The 27,598-nt window shown below is 54.8% G+C and overlaps 2 protein-coding genes across 6 annotated transcripts; one reads left to right on the forward strand and one right to left on the reverse strand.

The window, feature by feature from the left end:
* Positions 1 to 331: 331 nt before the first annotated feature.
* On the forward strand, positions 332 to 5,627 carry RGS11 (regulator of G protein signaling 11). Of its 3 annotated transcripts, none has more exons than XM_071444383.1 (17): positions 332 to 475; positions 1,253 to 1,349; positions 1,666 to 1,716; positions 1,791 to 1,897; positions 1,970 to 2,021; positions 2,122 to 2,180; positions 2,325 to 2,401; positions 2,514 to 2,595; positions 2,716 to 2,784; positions 3,425 to 3,454; positions 3,537 to 3,598; positions 3,817 to 3,930; positions 4,013 to 4,128; positions 4,734 to 4,821; positions 4,925 to 5,063; positions 5,128 to 5,210; positions 5,282 to 5,627. In XM_071444383.1, exons 1-17 carry the CDS (start codon positions 416 to 418, stop codon positions 5,406 to 5,408), a joined length of 1,413 nt encoding a protein of 470 aa, XP_071300484.1. In that variant the 5' UTR covers positions 332 to 415; the 3' UTR covers positions 5,409 to 5,627. The 3 variants fall into 3 exon arrangements, with proteins under 3 accessions (XP_071300484.1, XP_071300485.1, XP_071300486.1); XM_071444384.1 differs by having other exon boundaries at positions 3,431 to 3,454; XM_071444385.1 differs by lacking the exon at positions 332 to 475 and adding an exon at positions 490 to 600.
* A 1,131-nt stretch (positions 5,628 to 6,758) lies between these two features.
* On the reverse strand, positions 6,759 to 27,548 carry FAM234A (family with sequence similarity 234 member A). 3 transcript variants are annotated; one of them, XM_071444391.1, is made up of 12 exons: positions 27,500 to 27,548; positions 20,667 to 20,968; positions 19,451 to 19,564; positions 19,119 to 19,307; positions 15,461 to 15,591; positions 12,495 to 12,627; positions 11,920 to 12,058; positions 11,483 to 11,623; positions 11,048 to 11,126; positions 10,468 to 10,620; positions 9,589 to 9,691; positions 6,759 to 9,420 (listed from the first exon to the last, which is right to left on the reverse strand). In XM_071444391.1, exons 2-12 carry the CDS (start codon positions 20,923 to 20,925, stop codon positions 9,209 to 9,211), a joined length of 1,653 nt encoding a protein of 550 aa, XP_071300492.1. In that variant the 5' UTR covers positions 20,926 to 20,968; positions 27,500 to 27,548; the 3' UTR covers positions 6,759 to 9,208. The 3 variants fall into 3 exon arrangements, with proteins under 3 accessions (XP_071300492.1, XP_071300493.1, XP_071300491.1); XM_071444392.1 differs by lacking the exon at positions 27,500 to 27,548 and adding an exon at positions 25,067 to 25,524; XM_071444390.1 differs by lacking the exon at positions 27,500 to 27,548 and adding an exon at positions 23,861 to 24,785.
* Positions 27,549 to 27,598: the final 50 nt, after the last annotated feature.

Genomic DNA, 27,598 nt, shown 5'->3' on the forward strand with positions numbered 1-27,598 from the left:
CAGCGCCTCGCTCACAGCGCCCGCACCCTGACCGCGCTGTCCGCAGCCCCGCACGCTCCCGGCGCATTGTCCCACCCTGCCCGCACCCTTCGAGCACCCCTCCTGTCCCCTCAGTGCCCCGTCCGCACCCTGACCGCACCGCCATCCCGCAGCCACAGCGGTGTTGGTCCCCTCCCGGGCACCGGCCCAGCCCGGGCACCCCCGGCCCCGGGAGGCTGCGGGGGCGGCGGGGGCCGAGGGTGCCGGGGTTGCCACGGGCAGGGGGCAGATTGGCCCCGGGGGTCGGGACCGGGGTTTGGGGCTCCCGGTGGAGGCGGCAGCAGGAGCGGGGGGGCAGCGGGGCGGGACCGGGCGGGGCCGGGCGGGGCCGGGGCGGGGCCGGGCAGGGAGGCGCGGAGCGGGGCGCGCACCCGCGATGACCATCGGCGGCCCCCGCGGCCGGCACCCCCGCCTCCAGATGCCCTGTCTGCGCAAGGTGAGCCACAACGGCACCGGCACCGGCAGCCGCCCCGCGGGGAGCGGGCACCGCGCCGGGGCACGGCGGAAACGGGGCGCCGCCAACGTGGGGAGCGGGCACCGCGGGCACCCGGTGTCGGGACTGTGAGGATCGGGCACCGGCATCGCGGGGTGGGGGTACCGAGGGCACCGGCACCGTGTGGACCGGGTACCGGGGTCTGGAACTGTGCAGACTGGGGCATCGGCACCGTGTGGACCGGAGACGGGGCGCGGGAACCCTGGGGACCGGGCACTGACTCTGCGCTGGGTTACGCGGGCATCGGGGGCCGGCGGCGGAGCGGGCATGGGATGGCCGGGGAGCAGGGGAGCAGCACCGCCCAGCGTACGCGGGACAGCGGGCACAGCCCGGCCCCGGCGCCGCCGCGGGCACCGGGATCCGCCCCACGAGGGAATACCCGCGGGCAGCGCCCCGGAGCTGCGTGCTCTGCTCCGCACGCCGGGCTGGGCTGCTGCCAGAGCCTCGGCAGAGCTCGCTCCCTAAAACCGGGGTTCCCCGGGCCGGGGATGCCCGGAGGATGAGTGCCTGCAGCTCCAGCATCGGCTGTTGGGTGCCTCGGTCAGGCTGTGGCATGCCAGGCTGTCCCCAGGCTGGGCACTGGGTGCCCCTGTCGGGTTGCAGGGCCCAGGGTTGTGTCCAGGTCACAGGGTGCCCGGGGTCACAGCGAGGGGAGCCAGGCTGTGCCCAGGCCCGGAGCCGCCGTCGCGGGGCTGAGCACAGCGGTTCTTTGCCCGGCAGATGGAGCGGATGATCGTCAGCATGCAGGACCCCGACATGGGCATCAAGATGAGGAACCAGCGCTTGCTCATCACCGTCATCCCCCACGCCATGACAGGTGGGTCCCCGCCATGGGGTCCCCGCGAGGCGCGTGGGGAAGGCGTGTAGGAGCTCCCCGGGTGTCCCCAGCCCGGCAGCAGCGGCCACCGCCGGCCCCGCGCCGCTCCTCTCCCGCACCCCTCGCTCAGCGCTGCAGCTGGGATCGATTACGCATCGTCTGCGCGGGGCGGGCGCTCGCACGTCCTTGTCAGGGCCCCGTCACCCGGTGTGACCCCTGGCACTGCCATGCTGTGCCAGGTGCCCCGGCCAAGAACCCCCCCGTATCCAGCCTGGGGAACCCCCCTGCACCCCACTAACTCAGCCTCCATCCCCAGGGAACGACATCGTGGAGTGGCTCATCCAGAAGTACGGCATCTCCGAGGAGGGTGAGTGCCCTGGCACGGGGGGGGGCGACTGGGGCTGCCGAGCCTCCACGCAGCCCCCAATCCCAATCCCGCAGAGTCGCTGCACCTCGGCAACCTCATCGTGAAGCACGGCTACATCTACCCGCTCAAGGACCCGCGCTCGCTGGTGCTGCGGGCAGACGAGTCGCCCTACCGCTTCCAGGTACGGCCCGAACGCCGGGGCTGCCCCGCCTGGGCACCCCAGGGCAGCTCCTCAGCCTCTTCCTCCCCGCAGACCCCCTATTTCTGGACCAGCACCAAGTGGCCGGCGACGGAGCTGGACTACGGTAGGAACCACCGTGCCGCCGGCACCGGCGCGGGCTGCGGCCCCTTCCAGCCCCTTCCAGCCCCTTCCAGCCCCCCTGAGCGCCGCCGCTTCTCTTGCAGCCATTTACCTGGCCAAGAAGAACATCCGCAAGCAGGGTGATCTGATCGAGCACGAGAAGGTGAGCGGTGCCCTCCCCGCAGCTGCCGTGAGCTGGGAGAGTCCCGGCTCACCCAGGAGCGGGCGGGGGACACCGGCTGTGCCTGTGCTGGACCCAGGCAAGGAAGGGGACAGGGCCACACCGTGCCTGCCTGTCGCTCCCCAGGACAACTACAACCTCCTGCACAAGCGGATCAACCACACGTGGGACTTCGTGGTGATGCAGGCGCGGGAGCAGCTCCGGTGAGTGCGGGCACGGCCGGCCCCGCTGCGCCCGGGGAGCGGCCGGGATGGAGCAGCCTGGGTGCCGGGCAGGCAGGGTGCCAGCACCTCCCCGCTGCCTCTGCACGGCCAGGGCAGCCAAGCAGCGGCGCAAGGGCGACCGCATCGTCATCGACTGCCAGGAACAGGCGTACTGGCTCGTCAACCGGCCCCCGGTGAGCGCGGGGCGGGGGGGTCGGGCTGGGGGTGCAGCCCTGGCACCAAGCACGGCCCCGAGCAGCGGGGCTGAGGTGCAGGGGGTCCCCCCAGCCCCCAGCATGGTGCTGTCCTTGCAGCCAGGAGCCCCTAACGTGCTGGAGCAGGGTCCCGAGCGCAGGAACTGCCACACCACCCGTGTCCAGCTGGTGAGTGGGGGTGTCCAGGCACCCCAGCGGGCACAGGGCACACTCAGTGCCTGTGCTGGGGTGAAGAGCTGCCCTGGTGGGTGCCCATCCATCTCAGCCCAGGCTGTGCCCACATTTTGGGGTGAGGGGTGAGCTCCAGCTCTGCTAACATCCGTGTGCCCCCCACCCCGAGCATGGAGGGTCCGTGTGTCTGTCCTTGCACCCAGCACCCCTCTGTGCCAGCACCTCTGATCCCTGCAGGGCAGCTGTGCTGCAGGGAGCCCTCGTGCCCTGGGGTGCCAGCAGCAGCCACCAAGCCCTTCCCAGTGTTGTGACCCCACTAATGCTGCCCCAGCACCCCCAGGCTGCCCTCACTAACCACCCACTTTCTCTTCTCTGCGCCGTGTGCCGTGTCCTCTGCCCACGTAAGTGTCACTAACCCAGGGATGGTGTCACACTGGGGTGTGGAGGGGGGAAGGCAGGGTTCATTCCATGGGCTGTGCTGGCCCCAGGAGGGCTGGGGGAATGAGGCTGGAGGCCACGGGGATGGGATACAGAGTTCCAGGGTGGGGGAGTGGGTGCCTGGATTGTCCATGGTGGTGGGGCAGGACAATGTCCCGGCCGCACCGTGCCCTGACCCAGCCCCGTGTGTCTCTTGCAGACCAAGAACATGGATTATTACAAGCGAGAGGTGAGTGGGGCGAGGGGTGGGGGCAGCTCTGGGGGGCACGAGCTGCCAGGCACCCCAACATCTCCCCTGCGCCTGGCCCCAGATCGAGTACTGCAGGAAGGCCATGGCCAGGACCAGGGTGAAATCCTCCATCTGCCTTGAGGGGTGAGTGGCAGCAGCTGCCCCAGCCACGGCTGGGTCCCTGTCAGGGTGACAGGGGCACCCACATCCCAGCAGTGCTGGCACCACTGCACCCCAGCCCTGAGCAGGGAGTGGAGCTGAGGCTCTGCACAGCTCGGGCACATCCCCACCACGTCCCCATCATGTCCCCACGGTGGCTGGGGTTGGTGGCCCTGGTCTCCTCCAGCCACCACTCCTGGCAGGTACATCAAGTTCAACGAGCAGTATGTGCCCCACGACCCCATCATGTCCGGCTGCCTGCCCAGCAACCCCTGGATCACGGATGACACCACGTACTGGGCCATGAATGCCCCCACGTAAGTGCCCCCAGGGCCCAGGGTCTGTGGGGTCATGCAGGCTGCCATGGACTGCCAGCCCCAATGCCACTGTCACCCACAGAGTGACAACCCCCACAAAGCTGCGCGTGGAGCGCTGGGGCTTCAACTTCAGTGAGCTCATCAACGACCCCCTGGGCCGGACACAGCTCCTGGAATTCCTCAAGAAGGAGTTCAGTGGTGAGGGGGCCCAGCCCCAACCCCGAAACACCTCAGTTTTGGCACCCCACACCCACCACTCTGACCCAGCACCACCAAACCCACCATGTCCCAGTAGTGCCCAATCCACTGCCCAATCCCAGCACCACCAAACCCATTATTGCCTAATTCACTGCCCAATCCCAACACCACCAAACCAACCATGTCCCAGTAGTGCCTGATCCACTGCCCAATCCCAGCACCACTAAACCCACTAATGCCTAATCCACTGCCCAATCCCAACACCACCAAACCCACCATGTCCCAGTAGTGCCCAATCCACTGTCCAATCCCAACACCACCAAACCCATTATTGCCTAATCTGCTGTCCAATCCCAGCACCACCAAACCCATTATTGCCTAATCCACTGCCCAATCCCAGCACCACCAAACCAGCCCATTACTGTGTCCTGCCATTCCTCAGCCCCGCCACATGCCAGTACCTCCCAGCTAATCTGCCCCAGTTTCCCTGCCCCAGCTGGCTCTCCCTGTCCCAGGGGACACATGCCCAGCCATGGTGGCCTTTGGGGGTTGCCCATGAGGGGTGCCCAGTGTCCCCATTCCCAGCACCATGTCCCCCTCCCCAGCTGAGAACCTGAGCTTCTGGGAAGCGTGTGAGGAGCTGCGCTATGGGGAGCAGTCCCGCATCGCCGAGATCGTGGACTCCATCTACCAGTGAGTGCCACTGGCTTCGGGAGGAAGCTTTGGGGCTGGTCAGGCCATCGCGGTGCTCTGCCCCAGGGCAGGGCCGGGCTCAGCGCCGCCTGTGACTCCCCAGGCAGTTCCTGGCGCCCGGGGCCACACGCTGGGTGAACATCGACAGCAAGACGATGGAGAGAACCCTGGAGGGCATCAAGACGCCCCACCGCTACGTGATGGACGATGCCCAGATGCACATCTACATGCTGATGAAGAAGGTGGGTGAGGGCGGGGCTGGGCAGAGCAGGGCTGGGCAGGATCCTGACCTCTCTGCTCGCCCAGGACTCCTACCCACGCTTCCTCAAGTCGGACCTCTACAAGAACCTCCTGGCCGAGGCCATCATTCCCCCGGAGACCAAGAAGCGGTGAGGGCAGGGACTGTCCCTGGGGCCACCACGGGTGATCCCCGCCGGTTCTGACCCCGTTCTGCCCGCAGGGTTTTCCCCTTCATGCGCAAACAGCGGCATTCCAGCCCCAGCCCGGCGCTGCTGCTGCCCGCGGGCGATGCCGAGGAGAGGAGCAGGAGCCCTTCCACCGCCCCGGTGCCCGAGGAGGAGAGCTGAGAGCCCCCGGCAGCAGCGGAGCGCCCCGACCCAGCACAGCCAGCCCCTGCCGGCAGTAGCACTGAAGGAGAGAAGCCATAAAAACCCCCGGAGCCAGGCTGACCCCGCTCACATCCCCACAGCCCCTGTCCCTCGGGGAGCCGCACCCAGCCGGCCTGGTGCGGGGTCACCCCCTGCTCCCGCCCCCGGCCCGGGCACAGTAAAACCCCCGCGGAAACACCGGAGGCTCCCGTGGTTCTTGGGGAACGGGGCCAGGGCGGCGTTGGCAGGGTGGGAGGGGCACAAAACGCTGCCCATTTCTCCGGGCCGGATTGTGAGCTGCTCTCCAGGCTGGAAGCGATGTCCTCCCATGCCTGCAGCAGCCAGCCAGGGTGCAGGGCCGGGAGGGGACCAACCCTGCCATGGCACAGCCAGCACGCACCGATCTCGGGCTCCGAGGGGCAGCACCAGCCTGGCACGGCCCAGCTGGCACTCAGGGTGTGCCACCCACACCTGGCAGGGACAAAAAGGCCTCTGGAATGGGGCTGGCCCTGTGGGCTGGCAGCTGAGCCACTCTCCTGCCCATGGGCTGTTAATCTGAGCAAGGCTGAGCATCGCAGGGCAGGATTATTCCCCTGCCGGGAGCACAGCCCCAGCTGCAGAGGATTATCGCTGGTGTTACATAAAGGAGAGGGGGGCTGATGCCCAGCAGTGCTCAGCCCTGGAGCCCAGCCTGCTCCACACGTACCCACAGAGCAGAGCTGGGCACAGCTCCAGCCCCAAACGGACAAGGAGGGGCCGTCCCGTATCCTGGCTGACACACACGGGAGGTTGGGATGCTGGGGATGATCCTGCTCTGCCGCAGAGCCTGGCACAGAGCGAGGGGCATTCTCAGCTCTGTTCTGGGCAGACAGAGCCCCGGGGCAGGGGAAGTTGCTGGAGCCCCGGTCACAGGGTGGAGCTGGGGCCCTGGGGCAGTGACAGATGGCCCCGCGCTCCAGGAGACAGCGCCCGCCACGCTCCGGCTTGATCCAAATCCAAACCCTGGCATGAGATTTTCGTGCTGATGGACTGCAGAGGGAATCTGGGGTGTAAAAACCAGGTCACAGAGCCCCGGGGGGGGCAGGGACGGGCTGGCCCGGCCTTGTTATCTAACTCCAGCCTCTCTCCACATGCTGGCTTCTCCCTTTTCCTGGTCCATCACCTGCCCACAGCAGGACAGGGCAGCAGGCAGCACCTCAGCCATCAAAGCATCACCAGGACTCCTGAATCCCGCCCAAGGAGGGGGGCCCTGCATCGGGGAGGTCACTCAAAGGGCTGACAAAGAAATCCCAAATCTTGTATAACCTGCAACATCAAAGCAGGGCACCATTTACAAACAATGCAAAAGAGGATTTATTGAAACCCTTCTGGTTAGAGCGAGTCCTGTACGGCACAATTTGCAATAAGTTAAAGAACCAAACCAAACAGTCTCAGTGTTAAAAACCACACTAACACATAACACAGTGATATAGCCATTGCCACCCAGCTGAGTTATTGAATCAAGGCACAAAGTCATCCATCAAATACTGCAAAAAAAATAAAAAACCAAAAAAACCAAAAAAACAAAACCAAAAAAACCCAAACAAAACAATTACACAGGAAACAAGCTGGAAACAGACTGGTTTTGTTAAGAAGGTGCTGGTTTGGCACTGATGCGTTTAGTTGAGCTGCCACGGCGAAATCTGCGTTTCCAAAGTGTTCAGAAACATTTCTGGACAACTTAAAGCCAGGAAAGCTCCTCAAAGCTGAAAATCCAGCTCTCCTCAAGGAACATTCAGTGTGCCTATGGGAAGGTTAGGTCTGGGTAGGGATCTGAGGAGGGAGAGTGTGATGAGAACACAGCCCTGGCACTCCCCTTGCTCCCGGCCAGGGGAATCTCAGCAGGAAACAATCCCCACCCAGCACTCAGGCTGGGCTGCAGTGCAAGCCTGGGGTGCCCTGCCCTGTGCCCTGCCCCAGCTGGCTGAAGGGCAGCCTCAATCCAGCCCTCTCATGGCTGCAACACTGGCACAGAGACCTGGGGGGCTGTCAGGCCTAAGGTGCTGAGCAAAGAGGAAACTCAAGCTGGGGACACAGCTGAGGAACCTCCCTGCACTCCTGGACTCCCTCAGGAAACAGCTGGGAAGAGAGGCACAGGGGCAAGCCCATCATTTTGAGCCCAGGGTGTTCTGAAGGTTGTGGAGCACTCCTGCACAGCCAACAGCCCAGGGCTGGCTCCCCTGACTGCCCAGGGCATGGGGCACAGGGAGACAGGGCTGGAAGCAGGAGGTGCCCAGGCAGCCTGGGAGGGCTGGGGCTGTGCTGTGAGCTGGTGACAGCAGCTGCCCAGGGGCACCTTCAGCCCAGCAGTGCCTGAAGGGAAGAGCTGATGCCTGATGCTGCACATTCCCATCCTACAGTGTTTCTACACATCCCCCAGGGTCAGACTCAGCAAGGGAGGGAGGCACTGGCCAAACCCCTCCAGCACTGCAGAGCCTGAGAGAGGTTATTTTTAGGTCTATTTTTTATTTTCAGGACTGAGTAGCTGGTTCAAACTGTTTTCAAGGCTCTGCACCTTGTTTCTACAGCCTGCACTGGCACCCATCAGGGCAGGGCAGAGCAAACACCTCATGGTGCTACATGGATCTCCAGGAGACACATCTCATCTTCACACAGCAACCTGTCCCATCCCCTCAGGATAGCAGGCTGGGCAGAGAGGAGAGTGCTCGAGGATCCTCACCCAGCATCACTTCAATTCCAAGGGCAGGGAGGCAGCACAGAGCTCCTGCCCACCTCCTGGCAGCAGGAACAGTGCTTGGAGAAGGCTCCTCAGCAGCTGCAAGGCTGAATGAGCAGGGTGCTGGCACTGCCAGGGCTTCCCAGAGCAGCAATCCCAGCTCCCAGAAAAAGGTTAAAGTGCAATTCTACTCAAGCCAGATCCTCTGGTTCCTTAAAGCTGGAGAGGTGGTGGTGGTACCTCCATGGACCAGCCAGCCTGGGCTCAGGGTGGGTCTCTCACCACCTATAAGCAGGCTGAGGGAAGGGAGGAGCATTGATGCACCCATCAGGGGGAAAACCAGCTCCCTCCTGGTGCCACCAACTCTGCACAGCCTGGCTGGGCAGGAAGCAGCAGAGGACACAGACACAGGCAGGCTGGTGACTGCAGAGTAGGACACAGGGGGCTGTTCTTGGAAGAAAAGGCCATTTGCTAAGTAGAATGACACTTTAACCTGTGCTTTGCTGGCCAAGTGACACCAGACACACCACAGCCATGGCTGGGGTCACCACACTCTCCCCCCACTAATGAAGCATGGCCCAAATCCAGGAGAGGGTAATTGCAAATCAACTTGCAGCCAAGCACCTCTCCCCAGCCAGGAGAGCTGACTCAGAAAGGAAATCTAACACCACACAGCAAACTCCACTTCCCAGACATCCAACTCCACTTCTCAGGCATCCCAGAAACCATCAATTCTGGCACCTCAGCAAGCACATGTTTTCCTCCAGACACACTCCTGAGTCAGCACAGTTCTGTGGGCACAGAGGGATGGAGGGGAAAGCCCTCCTCCCCGAGCTGATGACACTTCAGTGGTGGCCAAGCACTGAAGTCCCATCAGCTCTGAGGACGGACACTCTGGAGGCTGCCCCCACAGCCTGGCTGTCCCTCGACACTGGGGGTGCTTCCCTGCCAGCCACACTTTGGTTTGTGGATCAAGAAAGGCAGCTTCCCATGGGACTGCAGGCTCTGGGCTTGTTGAGAGCAGGGCTGCAGAGCAGGGCAGCCTCTCCCGTTCCCCTTCAGCTCAATCTCGGCTCTGGAATCGCATCCTGTACAGGCGGTCCCGGATGTGCTGCTCCTCATCCCCGGGTGTGCGGCGCAGCCAGAGCACCCTGCTCACTGCCACGTCCTCCTTCAGCTTCCTCTTCATCAGGGACACGGGGCCTGGCCCCTCTCCAGGCTGGGGGCCCCGCAGCAGCACGTAGCAGGCGTGACGGCTCCGCTCAAACAGCGCCGCTGCAACAGGAGCACACGGAAACACAGCCTGAGCCTCGTGTGCTGGGCTGGCCACCACACCCACCACCCCACGGGGACCAGGAGGGACCAGGAGGGACCAGGAGGGACCAGGAGGGACCAGGGTCCTCCTGCAGCTCCTGGCTGGAGGGCTGCAAGGAGAGGACTCACCAGTGAATGCAATGATTTGGTCAGTGCTGTTGCGAAGCTCCAACACGACATTAGTGTAGGAAGGATGGAAAAGGTAAAGCTTCTGGAGAGGAGCTCCAGGTCTCTGCAACCAACAGGACACGATCAGGACACACTCACACCTTATTCCAGAGACAGCAGCAGCACCAGGCTCAGCTATTACTCACACTGGACAGGATACACCCAGCCAGACACTTGTCCGTGTCAGCCCAGCTCAGCCTGACTGACGCCATCAGGACAAGTGCTGGAATTTTGCTTATTGCTCTCCTTCCCACCCCAAGCTTCCTGCAAATAGCTGGCCTGTCTGCTGCAGGCAGGAGACAGATTTCTGCCTCAGGGCTGGCAGAGCAAGCAAGGAAAGCAGAGGAAGTTCAGCTGGTGCTTCAGCAGCCTCTGAGACACAAACTGTCACCAGTGCTGCCTGTCACTGCCCCGAGCACTCTGCAAGCAGCTGAGCTGTGCACCGAGGCTGTCTGAGGCTGCCTGGGGCACAGAGAGGATATTCACGTGGCCACAGAGATCACTGCAAGCAATGCTCCCAGGAAAACAGCAGCAACTCCAGAGGTGCCAGGCCAGAAGCCTCCCACCTCACAGACAGTGCCACACCAAGGCAGGGCAGTGACTTTGCTCACAGAGCCACCAATTTCATTTTCTCTACATAACTAGGCTGAGGATGACAAAAGCTGCCAGTGCCACCACCACCTGCAGGGACATGGCTGTGGACACGGACCCCACACCCACGGCATGAGGCTGCAGGGTCAGTGGCACAGACAGATGGGAATATCAACACTGAGAAAAGGGTAATTCCACCCAATTCTGGCCCAAAGCCTGGAAAGAGCAGCCCCCAGCAGCAGCACTCACCGTGTCATTGCCTGGCTCCTGGAAGTCCCCCCACATGAGGAAGGCAGAGCGGTGATCTGCAGTGGGAAGGGTGGCTGGGCCAGGGCTCCCTGGTCCTGAGTTCAGCTTCAGCTCCCACTGGACTGCTCCAGATTCACTCTCAACAATCATAACCTAGCAGGGAAGAAAGAAAAGGAACTCATGACAAAGGCAGCTCACAAGCCATGAGAAAGAAGTCAGGTCAGCTGTCTCTCCTCACACTGTCTATGGGAACGAGTATGTGACACATGGGAAGATGGGGAAATATTTGAAGCAGAGCATCACAGAGATGTGAGACCTGGGGTTGGCCATGTTTGAGTAAAATCACAAGTTCTGCAACTACTTCAAGGGGTTCAAAGTTCTGTCATTGAAGCCTCTTGCTGGGAAGAGAATTAAAGTGCCTGAGCTGGCTTCAATAACCTGTTGAAAGAGATCCTTTCACAGCTTAAAGCTTCCTAAAATCAGCCAGAGGGAACACATCCCACCAACTGTCCTTGGCTCAATTCCTGCTTGAGCTGTGACATACAGAGAAATGGGAAGTTAAAAGGAAGAAATTTCAAACCTTCTTCCTGTTGGGTCCAATTTCACTCTCCAGGACAACACCATGGGCATCAGGTTTGTAGTAACCGAGCAGTGGCTCACTGAGGGAGAGAAAGAGCAGGGACAGACCTGAACCCACCCTGATGGCTGGGCACACTTTGCTTTCCCAGCTGCCTCCATCCTCCCACACCTGCCCTGCTAAGAGACTTGACTGGATAACACTGGGTTGGCCTGGTACCACCCCAACTCTGAGCCCAGCCACATCACAGCAGGCACAAAATGAGCAAGCAAAGCTCTGAGCTCCTCCATCCTGAAGCAGCTCCCAGCATTTGAGGGGACACAACACAATAAGCGAGATCAAGATATGACCCAGGCAAAAAAAGAATTGAATCTGCCAGGACATTGCTGCTGCTGGGAACCTGGAAATGCCACATGTAGCCCACAGTGAGAACACTACCTCAAAACACGGGACACATTGAGGGTCCACACAGTGTGGAGATCTTTTGTGTTGATCAGTTTGGCCATCTCTGAGTCCACAACCAAGATGTTGTCCCGTGAGTGCCCAGGAACTTTTGTCAGGTAGCGAATGTCTTCAAATCTGAACAAGGACAGAGAAATTATTAAACCTTTTAGGCCATGGATGGTTTTACTGTGAGGTTTGGAGTTTTTTTTCCCTGCACAGTAAATCCAAATAGGAAACCCCAATGTGCTTTCTCTGCTTTTCTTTGAATCCCTGATGAAGCCAACATTGACAGCAACCCTTGTCCTGAACTCGGGATGTGCTCCTAGTCCAAAAACCACACAGCCAGGAGAGAACAAAGTCCCACCAGGCCACCCTGTCAGGAACACCAGCCCCCTCCCCACTCCACCAGCCTCCAAGACATAACCTCACACCTGAGAGGGGATAAGAGGTGCGTGGCACGGTCAATGTTCTTCTCCAAATGAGAATCCAGCTGGAAGCTGGAAAGCTTAACTTCCACCCCAACTACTGTACTGCACAGGTCTTTCAGGGAATATGCATAGACAGACTTCTCTGTGGGGAAAAAAAAAAGACAAGAATGAGAGAGATAAGTTATCCTGCCCTTGCTCTGAACTCTATGATTTTCCAGATCTGCCAGATCAACTATATTTTTAGGGCTTGCATCATAGAGTTGTAGTGGTATTTTGAGACTCAAGCCTGCTATTGAATGCTTTTAACATTTTATCTGTTTATAATCCAAGTGTTCCACAGTAATCATTTGCTATAAATGACTGCCTAATCCTTTCATGCTTGACATTTGTTAAATAAAATCACTACAGTGCATAACAAACTGCAGTTTAAGCAGAAGCCCCCCCTCGAACAGCTCTCTGACTAGGTGAAAGCTCCACACAGCTTGTAAGAATGCAAAACACACTGTCAGATGATGTTTACTAACCCTGATCTCAGCTACAATCCCTCTTTCAGACTGAATTCCCCAGCAGAGCTGTACCTGTGTAGAAAAGGAAGTAGGAGGAGGAGGAGTGCAGCTGCAGCCTGACGTAGCGAGCGGCTCCATCCACCCTCAGGCTGCCCGTGGAGCCAAGCTGCTGGCCAGTTTTTCCTGAATAGATGAAGACCTTCACCTACACAGGGAAGGGATTACAGACAACAAGCAACAAGGTTAAAGCTGGTACCAAACAGCAACTGAATGGGAGCAGCACAGGCTTGGATGGGAAGTCTCTCCCTAGTTTTGGAGGAGTGGGCGTGAGTTTGGTGACACCTCTGCTCTGAATTCTTCTGGAAGTTTGAAAACCACTTCCAGCACAGCCACCTGCTCTGAGAATTTGCTACCCACCCTCCTTACAGACTGGGACTGTGGAACAGCAGCCCCAGCTCTGTAAGGACAGCAAAGATCCAAGATCCAGCAAGCTTAAGATGGAGATGACCTATGTCAGCAACAATGCAGCATATGGACATGGGGAATTTGGATTCACATGGCAGCTCTGCTAAATGTTTTAAGTGCTTTAATCTACTCCTCCTCAGGCTCATGTGAGTCCAAGAAGATAAAAAAGCTGATAGGTTTCTTTCTATTCTTTGTGCAGGGTAACAAAATCCACTAAAAACATTTCACCCAGGAGAATAAAGGTTAAAGTCAGGATCAGATTTAAATGTCTGAGCAACAGTCAGAGTCTGGGGAGTGCAATGGACTTTAGGGACAAATGAAACATCTGACCAGGAGAAACAGCATCCATCAGAGATGCTGAGTCAGGCAGGAACCCTTCCCTCTACCTTGAGAGGGAGGGACTGGAAAGCAAAGAAAATCCAAAGCAAATCTGGAGAGTCTGGCAGGTGAAAAAGGGAGAATGAGAACACACCTGGAGAGGGAGAACACCACACATCCACCAGCTATTCCCAGGCTCCTGCACTGGTAGGAGACACACACCAGCTCTGGTAGTCAGCTGTACCTTTACTGCTCCAGTGGCTGCCCTGGGCAGTGACAGCCAGGGTTATTTATTTACACAGGGGGTGAGAAACACATTTTCCTTGCTGCACTGGCAACCCCTCTGTGTTGCCACAGGAGATGGATCCGAAAAACCATCACATTTTCTGGGATGTGCTTGTGCTGAAGCCTGCAGCAGGTAGGGGTCAATGGACTCTCTGGAAATGCTGCCACCTCAGCCCCTGCACACAAACCCTTCCACAGACTGCTCACAGCTCTCTCCTTTCAACTGCAGCCCTGGATAGCAACAAAGCTCCTCTACTTTAGTGCTGAATCTCCCTTCTGACCAGCCCTTTCCAAGCTGCAGAGCTCCACTCCAGCTCCTACATTTGCGTGATTCTCAAAAGAGAACATACTTTTCCTTAAGTTGGGAAAGTGCTTGCCAAATCCAGAGGGAGGAAGGGATTTCATACCAAGATAGCAAGAGAGCTAAAATGGAAAACAGATCAAAAGGCAGTCTTGCAGAACAGAGGCTACATTCAAACTTTTCTTGGCTGCCTAAGATTAAAAAAACAAAAGTCTTGAGATAACTGGGATAGCAAAAGCAAGGAGGAAAGAAAACAGAGAGAACTGTAGGAGGTGGAGAAGATGGAATTTCTGATGACTCTGGCAACAACAATGCCTTGGACAACAAAACTCTATTTTCTTATGTAGGACATTGGCCAAGAAGGCCAATGGCACCTGGCTTGTACCAGCCACAGGGTGGCCAGCAGGGCCAAGGAAATGCTTCTGCCTTTCCTTGTACTGGGCATTGGTGAGGCCACACCTGACTGCTGTGTCCAGTTCTGGGCCACTCAATTCCAAAAGGACACTGAGGTGCTGGAGCAGGTCCAGGGAAGGGTCTGGAGCACATGTCCTCTGAGGTGGAACTGAGGGAGCTGCGGGGGCTCAGCTTGGAGAAAAGGAGACTCAGTGGGGACCTTCTCACTCTCCATAATTCCCTGACAGGAGGGGGCAGCCAGGTGGGAATCAGGCTCTGCTCTCAGGGAAAAAGGGATAGGACAAGGTGAAATGGGCTCGAGCTGTGCCAGGGGAGGTTCAGGTTGGACACCAGGAGGAATTTCTTCCCAGAATGGGTTGTTAAACATTGGAAGAGGCAGCCCAGTGAGGTGGTGGAGTCACCACTGTGGGAGGTGTCCCAGGAAAGCCTGGGGGTGGCATTCAGTGCTCTGGGGTGGTGACAAGGAAGGGAGCAGTCACAGGTTGGACTCGATGATCTCAGAGGTCTTTTCTAACCTCAATGACTCCATGGCTCTGCTATGAGGACATGGGGCTCCCACTGCTCCCATCAGACCCAGAGGGAGCTGGAACTTGTGTGCTTTGAACAGGACAGACTGGGCATGCAGGCAGTCTGTGCCACTCCATCATGGATGCAGATGTTTTAGCAGAAAAACTGCTCTGGGTACATGACTTTCCCCCTGTCAGAAATGGGAGAAGCAGTATTTGGAGGGAGATATCTAACACCACCAGCAGCTGTTTCACTAAATGAACTCAGATCAGAATTAACCAGCACAGTGACACTGGGAAGAGCAGTGCAAAGCAGACCACAGGCAGAGAGAGGGAAGGGATCAGAAAAGGGCAGTGCTGGTACAAAAGCACTGACTGTCAGCTGTGCTTTGATCTAAGAGCCAAAGCTGTCAGGGCTTGTTCACTTCCACTTCTCTAAGCAGAGAAGCAGAAAACTGCAAGCTCATCTTGCCCCAGCTCACTCCCCAGACAGCACAGGAACATGCACTGAGGAGAGCACACTGAGAAGGGGGAGGGATTACTGCCCAGCTCTTTGATTTATTTCATTTTTTTAAACCATAAAACACTTGTGCTGATTTGGGAGTACATCTCTGGAGGGACCCACCCCAAACCCACAGAAACCAGAGGCCTCTGGACACTTCCTCTGAGACTACAAGGTGGAAATAAACAGCATTCCTGCCATCCTCTGTGGCAGCCACCGGGCTTATCAGAGCTTCAGCATGACATACCTGGCCTTCTTTAGTAATAAAGATCATCAGGTCCTGAACTTTATCATTATCCACATCTGGAATCACTGATAAAGGAGTCAGCACAGTATAATTAGCTCCAAAGTCACGGGATTGCCTCCACAGAACTTCCCCTGGAACACAGTGGGAAACAGTCATTAAAAGGCATCTTAGGTTGAAAGGTTATTAATGCTCCTGTCCCAGCCCATCAGCACCACAAACCAACCACATTTATGCTGATCATGGGGTATTTCCTTGCTTTTCTGCACTCCCAATGAATCCCAGCATCCACAGTTTCATCTTACATTGGAAAGCAATCCCAGCTGCCTGCAGGAATGCACCCAAACACCCTGGCACAAAGAACAGCTTGCTTCCCTTGTGCCTTTGGTTAACAAGCTTCCCGGCACGTTCATGGCATGGAGAAGCCTTTGCTGTGATCTAAATCCCTGCTGCTGTGCACTTAAATCTGCACAGACATTTTGAGACCATAAAGCAGCTGAATTCTCACCAGGGCTGCTGCAACTCCTGGCAGAACCTTCTTTGCTGCAACTTGCCCTCTGCAGATGTTCCTGCAGATGTTTCCCCACTGACATGACCAGCCACAGCTCAGGCCACATCCCACCTCTCCCTTGTTTGAAGAACACACACCCCAAACTTGTCTGTACACTGAGGTAACAAAGATTTGCTTTTTAACAAACAGGGGGTGGCTGGTGTTTGTTTCTCTTCAACAGCTCCAGACCAGTTGAGTGGCTCTATCCATCCACTGTCCACAGCTGTGGGCCACTTTCCAGTCACTGACCAGTGGAATTTGCAGTGGAATCTGGCAGAGAGGACACTGCTGGGGGGTTTTCTTTCTAATGAACGTTTCAGTGTCTGATTAGGTGCTCCCAGGGCAAATGTTTACCCTCCCCTTTACCCAGCATCACACACAGCAATTAGCATTTAGGGAATGCAAAGTAATCATCTGTTCTTTGTCAGGAAGGCAGCTGGACTGAAAGCCAAGGAATTACTACTTGATGCTGTCTGCAATAATTTAAGGCAGGCTGTATTTCTAGTAGAATTGCTCCAAAGCTTTTACTGCAAAGCTGAAAAAACCACGGATTTGTTACTATGACAACAGATGTGAAGTGAAGAGAGCAGATTTCCTAGTTTCCTTAGGAAATCATGGCCAGGCAAAGAATTTTGCCCTCGAAGAAAATAAGCAGGCAGAGGAAGAAGAGAAGTTTTTTAAAATTACCACATTCTAGCTCCAGGACTGTCCAAAGGTACAAGAGTAAGACCAGGCTAATGAAATTCACTTGTCAGTGAATTTCTAGGCTCTAATTTTCCAGGCTCTAATCTTTGGTGGTTAGACAGCTGACAGAGCTTGGGAGAAAATATCTTATTCTCTTAAAAGAAGAGTCTGAGTTAATAGGAACAGGTGACACTGAGCTGGATTCAACACCAAGCACTTGAGGAGTTTTCCATGCTGTAACCCAGCCCAGAGAGAGCACAGGAAGCAGCTCTCTCCTGCTCCATCAGCAGGAGATGGGACTGTCATCTCTGACATCTGCAGTGCCACGGTGCTTCCTCAGAGCCCAGGGTCACAGCAAGAGGAGCCACGATGGAAATCAGGCAAGTGCCCAGACTGCAAATCTAACCTGGGTGAAAGGGCTGGATTGTTTTGGTCTGGAAGGAATAATAAAATCAGAACTCAGAAAACTGAGCTCAGCTCTCACTTCAAGCAGACGCAGAGGACACAGGAGTTTTCTCCCTGTCAGGTGTTCTCCAGGTTGGAGTTCTGGTTTATTTATTTTGTGATTTCTCACACAGAAGCAGTACCATCATCTGATCATCATGATGCCCTTTCTGCCCAATCCCTCAGGAGACCAGAACCACCCACAGGGCTCACAGTTCAGGCTGCTGGAGGATCAGATGAAGAGAGAAGATGTAACAAAACTCTTACTCCTGTCCTCTTTCTTGAGACTCTGCCTCAGGCTGTGGCAGAGATGGAATAATACACAGCTACAAAGACTTTTGCTCTGACCTGGAACAGTTAATCTTAAGCTCCTATGTGTCCCAGTTTGCTGGGAAGATAAACATGCAGGAATGTTAGATGTCCCACACAAACAGGAGCATGCACTCCTACACTTCCCTTCCTGCCCACCCTGGTCACTCCTTGTGGCAATGAAGAAAGCAGGACTTCGAACAACTTCAACTGATAAAAAACCCACTAACTTTATCAGCATTTAAAGATCAAAACCACATCAGACACATTCAGATGATAATCTGCCTATCTCTCCTTCAATCTTCCTACAGGCAGGGGCTAGACAGCCTGAGAGCCCTGGAATCTCACCAAATCCTCCACGATGATGAATCATTAACAGCTAAAGATTGTGCTGGCTACTGTTTTTAGCACACTGTGATGTAAGTTGGACTTTGCCTCTTTGAATACATTTAGCCTATTTAAATACATTTTATTCTGCTCTGCCCTCCTAACCCCCAGTCAGCTAAGCTCAGAAAGCATTTTTAACCTACTTAATAGCAAAAAGGCATTAAATACATAAACTCCTGGGTTACTCACTTTTCTGATGCATTTTTTCCTCTCTTGCTTTGAAGTTATCTATGGAATGTTTTCTTCCCTGTGTTGCTGTGACCTGTAGCTTAGCCTGGCTCCTCCTCTCCACACTTGCCTTTATGGCTGTCTTTAGTTACAAGCCTTTGGCTCCACAGCCAACTTTCTACACTTTGACCTGAAAGTACCTACTTCATTAATAGTCTAAAAATAACCTGTGCTAAAGCCTATACATGAGGGAAATGGTGATAAGAGGTCTCTGCTGGTACAGAAACTTTCTAGCTCTGTGTGTATCTACACTTCCAACTATACACTAGAAATTAAAAGCTACCCCTGATTTTCCTCAGATTCCTTAGAGCTGTATTTCTTGCTATTTCTTTTTTCCAAATTTTGGAAAACAGGATGTGATACAAAGAATGGGATCCTAGGGAGAATATGTATTGTTTAGATCTTTGAAATAGTGACCTCCAAGATGGAAATGTATTTTAGGCTTCACCAGCAAGGAGGGTTCAAGGTGCAGCAGATGATCACTGTTCCTAAAGTAGTACAGGCACTCCTTACCCCCACCCACGTCAGGCAAGATGATGATGATGAATTTCTCCACCTCCAAGTTTGGAAAGGAAAAAACCTTTCCAGAGGAACTAGGCAGAATTGTAGACTACTGAAACAGACTGGCAAACACTTATCCTAAGTGCTCTCCTTGACAACTTTAAAATCATAAATGCCTGGAACTCCCACTCCTCCTGCCACAGCAGGCACTCCTGGCACGCACACACAAATAACTGGGAAACATTGCAGGTGCAGGTTTGTGCCTAACCCTGGGGAGTATAAACTAACACAGCTAGTGACTGCTCCTCCTGTTTCAAAAGCTCTTGGAACACAGGTCTTATGAAACAGTGGCTGGCACAAACCCCCACAAACCTCTGGAACAGCGGGGCTGAGAGCACACGCTCCTCAGTGCCCAGCAAGCGGCTCTGGCAAGGCTTCCAAACAATAAATACCCAATGCTCATTGTCCATGTCACACTGACATCCCCCCTGGAGGCCACCAGGTGAGGAAAGCAAAAGGCCATGCCCTGTGTGGCAGCAGGGCTCTGCTGGCACTCACCTGTGTTCAGGCTGAGTGCTGTAAGGGCCAGTGGCTTCTCCACCACGAGGCAGCCCGGGGATGCTGCTGTGCCCAGCTGCTGGATGTCACACTGCAGCCACTGCACCTCCTCTGCAGCTGGGCTCTCCCAGAGCACGCTGCCGTTCCTGCCAGACACTGCAGCAACGAAGGCACAGGGAGATGGCAGCCCTGGGGACAAGAGGGGTCAGAGGGAGCTGCCCCTGCACCACCCAGGAGCTGGGACTCACCCAGCTCCTCCTCCCACCCAGCTTTCTCTCCCAGTCACCGACTGGAACTGGAAGAGAAAGGACAGCCCTTTGTGGAGCAGGTACCTTCATCCAGACAGGACATGTTGAATCTGCTGCTGTTGCCAGATTTGAATGCAAAGAGCACATCCTGTACTTTGTCTTCACTCACATCTGCTATAGCAAGGAATGGGTAGGGCACTGCAAGAGAACACAAGCCAGGCTCTGGTGAGGATTTCTTTAGCCCACAGCAGAGAAAGTTGGAGCAGAACACAAATTCCTAGAGACCTACTCACTGCCTCCATCCTGGACAGTGTAACATCAGGACAAATTGGCTTTTATATGAAAAAAAATCACATACACAAGTACCAAGGACAGGAAGTTAGTGCCAAACAATTTTTTCAATTTGCTGTTCCCCAGAGGATGTCTTTTTTTAAGAGGCAAGCAGCCAGAATTTGAACTATGCTGAAAAAAGAACAACTGTGATCTTGGAGTGGGGCTGCTATTCTCAAAGTACAAAGAAGCCCCACCCAAGCCCCACAAAACCCAGATACTCCATATTTTTAGCAGCCAAAAGCAGCTTTCCTAAGCTGAGAGTAGCAGCACCTGGGGTGTCTGCAGCACCACACGCAGCTCAGTCCCTGCTGTGAGCACTATCTCTGCATTTACAGCACAGCCAGCACAACCTACAGCACACAAGGTTAAAGAAAAGCTCTCCCAGAAACGACTGCAGAGCCACTGGGGAGCAGGACCCAGGCTGAAGAGCCAACTAAAACAACCAGAATAAAAATAGCTATAATAACTACAGAGCAATTTATTAAAAAAACAAGATGGAATTATTCTTCTTTCCTTCGTGTTGGCCATGGGGAAAAGGGAGAAAGTCAAAATGACAGAGGAAAAAATGCCTAATTGCCTTCAACCTCAGCTTGAACTCCAAAGGAACATTTTAAAGAGCAAGCTTCAACAGAGGTTTATTCCCAGATATCCTTTCTCTCTTTTTTTTTTTTTTTTTTTTTTTTTTTTTTTTTTTTTTTTTTTTTTTTCTGTGATTGAGGCCAGCCTGCTACCTTGTTACCACTTCAGAGCAGAAGCTAATTTCTCCACTAGATCCTGTAAACACCTCCTGGAAGGCCACTCCAATTATGATGGGCCATTGCTTATCCAGGTCAGGTATTCACAGCTCTGGCTCCCAAGGGTTGCATCCCTGCAGGTCTGGGCTTAGGCAGAGGTCCACAACCCAAATCCATGGCACAGAAAGGAAAAGGACTCTAGGTAAGTATTTATCCTGCTGCAGCAAGCTCACCTGTTTTGTTGTAGTATTGGAACCATGTTCTTTCTGAAACTGGCCTCTCTGGGCAGGGAATGATGAAGGAGAAAGCAAACACAATGATCAGGCAGAGGAAGAGGGAGATGAAGAAGGCAGCAGTGCGCCACCGGGACAGCCGGGACAGCCCCGAGGACTTGATAATCCTCCTCTCCACATAGTGTTCATGGTTCTCCTGAGCTTTTACATCCTCAGTCTTCAGAGGGTGGATCTCAGCTTCTGAGTCCTTGTTATCCATCACAGCTCATTCATGGGTGTTCACACACCCCTCTCCTCCTTCACTGCAACAATGGAAAAAGAAGTCAAAACACATTTTGAAATATATTTTAAAAACACCAATTAAAATATTCTGTTACTACCTGATATTCACTCTGGAAACATTTAATGGGAGGTGAGCAAAGCAGTGTACTGTCACAGAGCTGGATACAACACACTGCTGGTGCTGGAGGTCTCCCACACAGAGTTCATGGAATGCAGGAACAGCACCAATTCTTCCCCAGAGGAGGAAATCAACTCTGCTAGAGCTGGACAAGGAAGGTACAGAGCCCACACAGAAAGGACTGACTGGTCTGCAGGTCTCCCTCAAGAAAAACACCCCAAAAGCTCCTTTTGTTGCAAAGACTTGTTGCCACCTCCCGTGTATGTCAGCCTGGCTCCCACTGGAGAGGTGAAAGGAAACACTTGTGACCTTTATATCCCAACATAAGGCTGTTCTCCACTGTTATGTGCACTTGAGCTTCCCCAGAGAGAGAGAAACAAACACCAGAGTTTTCTGTATAGGAGCAAACCAAAGCTCTTCAACACCTGCTTACATGAGAAACCACTGGGTAAGTTCAGCAACCCAGAGCTGCAGAAGGCAAAAGAGTGATGACTTCCCTCCCCAGAGAAAAAACAAGGCAGGAGCTGAGACTAAAATCAGGCAAATCTGATTTCATCAGACTGGAAGAGTTAACAACTGCTATTTTAGCTTCTCCTGCTATAAATCATAACCTTGGGCTACAACTAAAATAAACAGAGGGGTTCTGCTCTAATTTGCTATCAAAAGTGGGGGAAAGAGCCCTAGTCAGTTAGAGGAGCCTGTAAGTCATTACCCACAACAACAGTAAAAAATCCATGTTTTATACAGATTGTCTGATAGTGCTTCTTTAAAAAAAATACCACAAGGGAAGAAATAAAGAATAACACATTCCAGTAGGCTTGGAAAAAGCTGCTTGACAGTGTTATGAAAAGTTCTATCAGAGCAAATAACCACAACAACCGAGCCAATTTTCCATGACTGTGCCCCAGCAGTCACGTGTCTGGGTTGTCCACTGCAGCCATTTACTTCCCCAGCAGAAAAGAGCTTTAAAGTCAGCACCAACACAGTGCAGAGCATGGGATTTCAACAGCAACAGGGCTCATGTGTCTCACGTTTCTACCCAAGCTCATTTACAGGTTCTGTGAAACACAAGATGAGTCACCCTGGGGAGGTTCAGCTCATTCAAGCAGCTGTGGCTCCCCAGGCTGTCCCTGTCCCACTGCAGAGGCCTCTTCTCTTCTGGGGACAAATCACAGGGGGACAGATCCATGGCAAGGCAGCCCTGAGGCACAGAATCAGCAGGTCAGCCTGGCACTGCCAACCCCTTAACCTCAAAGCCTGCTGGACTTAAAAGCACTTACTCCCACCTGAGCACTCTGGCATTTGTTCTACATCAAGTATAGGATCTCACTCCAGATAATTTAATTCAACCTGCACAATACCATGCAAACAAATCAATAATGCAGAAGTTGCATCTTATTCCAAAGATCTTACTCCAAGGACTTCATCTGCCCTTCTCATCATCCCACCAGCCACACCAGGGACAGCTACACGAGCCTGGCTGTTCCCAGACCAGCAGCAGGCACCTGATGGGTGGGAAGGCTCCATATGGAAAGGGGAACAAGAGATCAAGTGGTGCTTTCAGCCTCTGCCCTGAGCATTGCTCCTTTAGTGCACCAGGCCTTGAGCAGGTTCAAGGTACAAGACTCCAGGCTCAGGCTGAGCAAATGATTTACCTGGGCCACAGAGATGGGGACAGTGGCAGGAGTGAGTTATGTGACCTCCCCTGTGCTGGGGCAGCTGGCTCATGTGTCCCTGCATCTCCAGCAGATGGGGAGAGGGATCTTCTCACAACCAGCACCCACAGCATGGGCTGCAACAGGGCTCCAGCACAATCCCACCAGCCTCTCCAGCAGAACAGCCTCCCAGTACAGAGCTGGGAAAGATCCAGGGCATAGCAGTGCCCATGAGACTTCCCAAAACAAACCAAACCCAGGTTTCTCCCCCCTCTGTCCAAAAGGGACACCACCTAACACAGCACTGATGGCATCTTTTTATGACTCACTATAAATCTCAGCACTGTCATCTAGCCTGGGCTGAGAACACTAAAAAAGCAGTAATTATCCTGACAACCCCAGTAATTCCCCTCTTTTCTGCAGCGATGACCCCACAGAGCCACTGAGCACAAAGAGCCCTCAATGCCTTTAAAGCAATTCTCTCTCTTTTCTTGCAGGGTTTGAATAATGCCCCCTGCACCCCTGCCAGAGCAGAGGCAGTGCCAGAACGAGGACCACGAAGGTCAATGGCCAAGACTCAAACAATGCAGGAAATCCCAGGGCCTATGCTGCCAAAGTACATGCTGGCAGCATGTGGAATGGCCTGAGCTCAACAACAAAGAGGGCTGCTAATCAGTTTAATTGAAGACAAGCAGAAAATTATAGTATGCATCTGAGATGGTTTTACTGTCCTCTAGCAGCTGACATCTTGTCTCCTGCTGGTAGAGGACACAAAATAACTCAGCTGGGAAGTTCAACACATTCCTTTCAGGGGAGCAGGCATGACAGGATTCTGTCTTGCTGCAGTGTGACAACACACCGCCTGCAGCAGATCTGGGGACAGGAGAAAACATGGGAGAAAGACCTTGCAGAATGAGAAATAATTAGAAAACACATGTGACAAACCCAAACTGAACCCACACAGGCCAGGGAGTGTGGCAGCACAGCCAGGATCTGCATCTCAGACTCACCTTTAAAGGCTGCTTCCCCCCAGCCATGGGATGAGCTGGGAGCAGTCCCCAGCCCAAGCTGAGGGGAAACAAACACCCCTTCCTGTACCACAGCAACAACAGGGGCAGGACAAACACAGCTGTACTCACCTCCACTGTCCTGTTTCCTGAAGCCACAGTGCAGATTTACAGATCTGATCTGCCTCAAACCAGAGACTCCTGCATAGCTAAACCCAAGGGGCAAACTATCAGCAGCAGTCAGACAGAACTGCCTGACAAGCACAGAGAACCACAGACAGTCAGGTGGATGGAGACTGGTGACAGAAATCATTTAAGGATCCGTGCATTGGAAAGGTTTAACTCATTTTCCACTCATAAAACACCAAACCACAACATCTGGAATGTCACCAGGCAGCAGTTCTTCCCAGAAAATATCTAGCAATGTACTGTAACTTAGATTTGATGTTCAACACATTTTTTTATCTTCCACAGAATGATGAAATCAGGTTCTGACTGGACATTTTAGGAACACAAACACAGCATTTGGCTGGTTTAGTTCTGTTTGGTTGGTTAGTGCAAGCACGGCAGAGGTTTCCTTCCTGTCAGTCAGAAATGGTTGAAGCCCCAAGCTGCAATCAATAAAGACAAAACAGCCAGGTTTTGCTCTGAATAAGATGCAACATTCCCATCACAGCCTATTTTCCAGGAGCAGACTGTTGGGGGTTGATCCCATGCACACTGTGACACTGCAGCCAACTCACTGGGCTGTGACATTTAGTCACACTCACCTGCTGTGAATTCAGCCTTGGGTCATTTGTTCCTTTCTCTGCAGTCCCACTTACATCAGGACAAGAAGAAATAACATGTAAGATTTCCCAAAATGAGCTCTGCTCTCCCAAAGACACTCAGGCTGCATGCTGCACTCAAGCCTATCATTTTGCTGGGTCATCTGCAGCTCACAGCTCCCTCCTGACACCAGGTCACAGCCAGGGCTGGCTGGGGACACTGACCTGAGGAGACCATCCCTGTGTGACAGGGCACCTCTGCTCCTGGCATGTCCCTAAGGCCTTTCTGAGGACACAGCTTGTAATCCAAACCCCACCCTGGCACAGGTTTCCCAGAGAATCTGTGGCTGCCCCATTCCTGGAAGTGTCCAAGGCTGGGTTGGACAGGGCTTGGAGCAGCCTGGGATAGTGGAAGGTGTCCCTGCCCATGGCAGGGGTGGAATGAGATGAGCCTTAAGGTCCTTCCAAATTAAACCATTCTGGGATTCTCCTGCTGGAGCTGTCCTCAGGTTCTTCTGAAATGACATTTAACCCTCCAGTTCAGACACAGCAGGTGCCACAGAGCACTCACAGCAAGGGAATGAGAAACTCCTCCAGAGCACAACCACCTTCACATCTGTCATTTGTAGGAGAAAACTCTTATCCAAGGCAGTTTCCACTACAGACAGGAGTTCAAATACAGAAACTCAAACTGTTCAGGGAAGAGCAAAACAAAACCCAGCATTATTTCCATGAGAGTAATGGGAAGATCAAAATTCTCAGATGAAGAAGAGCATTAAAGCTGCATGAGACTGATTACAGGTCAGGGCAGTAATAACAACTGTGCTGAAGAAACAGCAGCCATTTATTATCCCTGGGCTTACAAGCTCCACTGCACCCAAGCCACTCCTCTCACCAACTGTTGTTGATCCCTTGTGCCAACTCCGAGGGCAGCTGTCAGTGGGGTGCTTGAACCTCCCAAATCACAGACAGCCTCATCTCTCACTGAGACACCCCCAGCTCACACTGAGACACCCCCAGCTCTGAGACACCCCCAGATCTGAGACACCCCCAGCTCTGAGATACCCCCAGCTCTCACTGAGACACCCCCAGCTCTCACTGAGACACCCCCAGATCTGAGACACCCCCAGCTCTCACTGAGACACCCCCAGCTCTGAGATACCCCCAGCTCTCACTGAGACACCCCCAGATCTCACTGAGACACCCCCAGCTCACAGAGACACCCCCAGATCTGAGACACCCCCAGCTCTCACTGAGACACCCCCAGCTCTCACTGAGACACCCCCAGCTCTGAGACACCCCCAGCTCTCACTGAGACACCCCCAGCTCTGAGACACCCCCAGCTCTCACTGAGACACCCTCAGCTCACCCACAGGGCTCCCCTCTTGCTCAGAAGTACAGTGAATCCCTCACTGCCAGAGACTGAGCACACAAGGGACTCTGCAGAGATCTCTGTGCATGAAAACCCCCTGGAATTTGGTCATTTCATGTGGATTTATTCAAAAGACAAAAAAGTACCATTTTTAGGTGGGGCACTCACTCCACAGGTCAGAATTCCATGCTGCCTCCTACACAGCCTGGAGAGATTTATGGCAGGGTGAAAGGAGTGTTCAAAGGCTGGGCTGGATGGGGCTTGGAGCAACCTGGTCTGTGGGGCAAGATAATCTTTATGGTCCCTTCTAACCTAAACCATTCCATGATTCTATGAAATAACAGCCTTCCTCCAGATGCTGCTGTCCTTCACAGATACCTTCAAAAGAAACCACTTTTCTTCCCCCAGAAATGGAATTTTTCTTTCTGTCACTTACACACACACAGAGCAAAGCTCCCTCATCACACATCCATCCCTGGGGAGCCCCTGAGCTCCACAGGCACCCCAATCCTGCCCTGATACAGGGAAGGGCTGGCTCCAGTCCCTCCCTGCTGGACAGACTGCCCCTCTCTCTCCCAGCTGTTACACAAGATGTTTCTGCCTTACAAAATAAGGAGAAAAGGCTGGAAATGAGGCTGGAGTTGAACACATTGCAGTGTTTTTCTTCCAGCAAGAAGCCCTGTAATTCACACCTGCAAACTAGGCTTGTGGGCTCCCGAGAGAAAGAGGAACAGGGCTTTAACCCTGTCCAGGAGGAGAGTGTGGCTGTGCTGGGCTCTGCAGAGGTGAGGGGCTCACTGTGAACCTGTCCAGGAGGAGATTTGGGCTGTGCTGGGCTCTGCAGAGGTGAGGGGCTCACTCTGAACCTGTCCAGGAGGAGATTTGGGCTGTGCTGGGCTCTGCAGAGGTGAGGGGCTCACTCTGAACCTGTCCAGGAGGAGATTTTGGCTGTGCTGGGCTCTGCAGAGGTGAGGGGCTCACTCTGAACTTGTCCAGGAGGAGATTTGGGCTGTGCTGGGCTCTGCAGAGGTGAGGGGCTCACTGTGAACCTGTCCAGGAGATTTTGGCTGTGCTGGGCTCTGCAGAGGTGAGGGGCTCGCTCTTGCTCTGACTGAAGCCCAGCCCCGCAGTCCCAGCTGCTGCGTCAGCAGCTCCCCAGGAGCCCTCACAGCCGCCCAGCCTCGGGATAAAGGAGTTCGGATCACAGGGAGCACCTTGGGCTTTGGAAGAAAGGACTGAATTCTTTCCCGGGCCTCTCGCTATGGTGTGGGGGCACTTCTGGGGACAGCAAACCCCTCCGAGAGGGCAGGGCAGGCCCAGGGCCGGGCTGCAAGCGCTGACAGCCGCGGGCTCTCACCGGCCCGGCCCCGGCCCCGCGGCTGCACCGAGCCCAGCGCTGCCGCTGCCAGCCCCGCGCTCCCGGAGCCGGCGGCAGCGCGCGGGCAGCGCGGACGCTTCGGCAGCCGGCTCCGTTCCCGATCGCCCGGTGCCAGCGCGGGGACGCGGCCCGGGGACATTGCCGCGTTCTCGGTGCGCCCCCACGGAGGCGCCGGGAGCCCATGGTGCGGCGGGAGCGGCCCAGGGCACCCCCCGGGTCCCCCCCGGCCCCCGCCCGCCCCGCTCCGCACTCACCCCGCGCCGCCGCCGCCGCCGTCACTTCCGCCTCCATCCCCGCCCCGCCCGGCGGAGGTGACGTCACTGCGCAGGGAGCGCTTCCGCTCGGTGCGGCGG

The sequence above is a fragment of the Agelaius tricolor genome, unplaced genomic scaffold (assembly GCF_023055355.1).
Source record: "Agelaius tricolor isolate 1412-34295 unplaced genomic scaffold, bAgeTri1.0.p SCAF_19, whole genome shotgun sequence".
NCBI classification, from domain to species: domain Eukaryota; kingdom Metazoa; phylum Chordata; class Aves; order Passeriformes; family Icteridae; genus Agelaius; species Agelaius tricolor.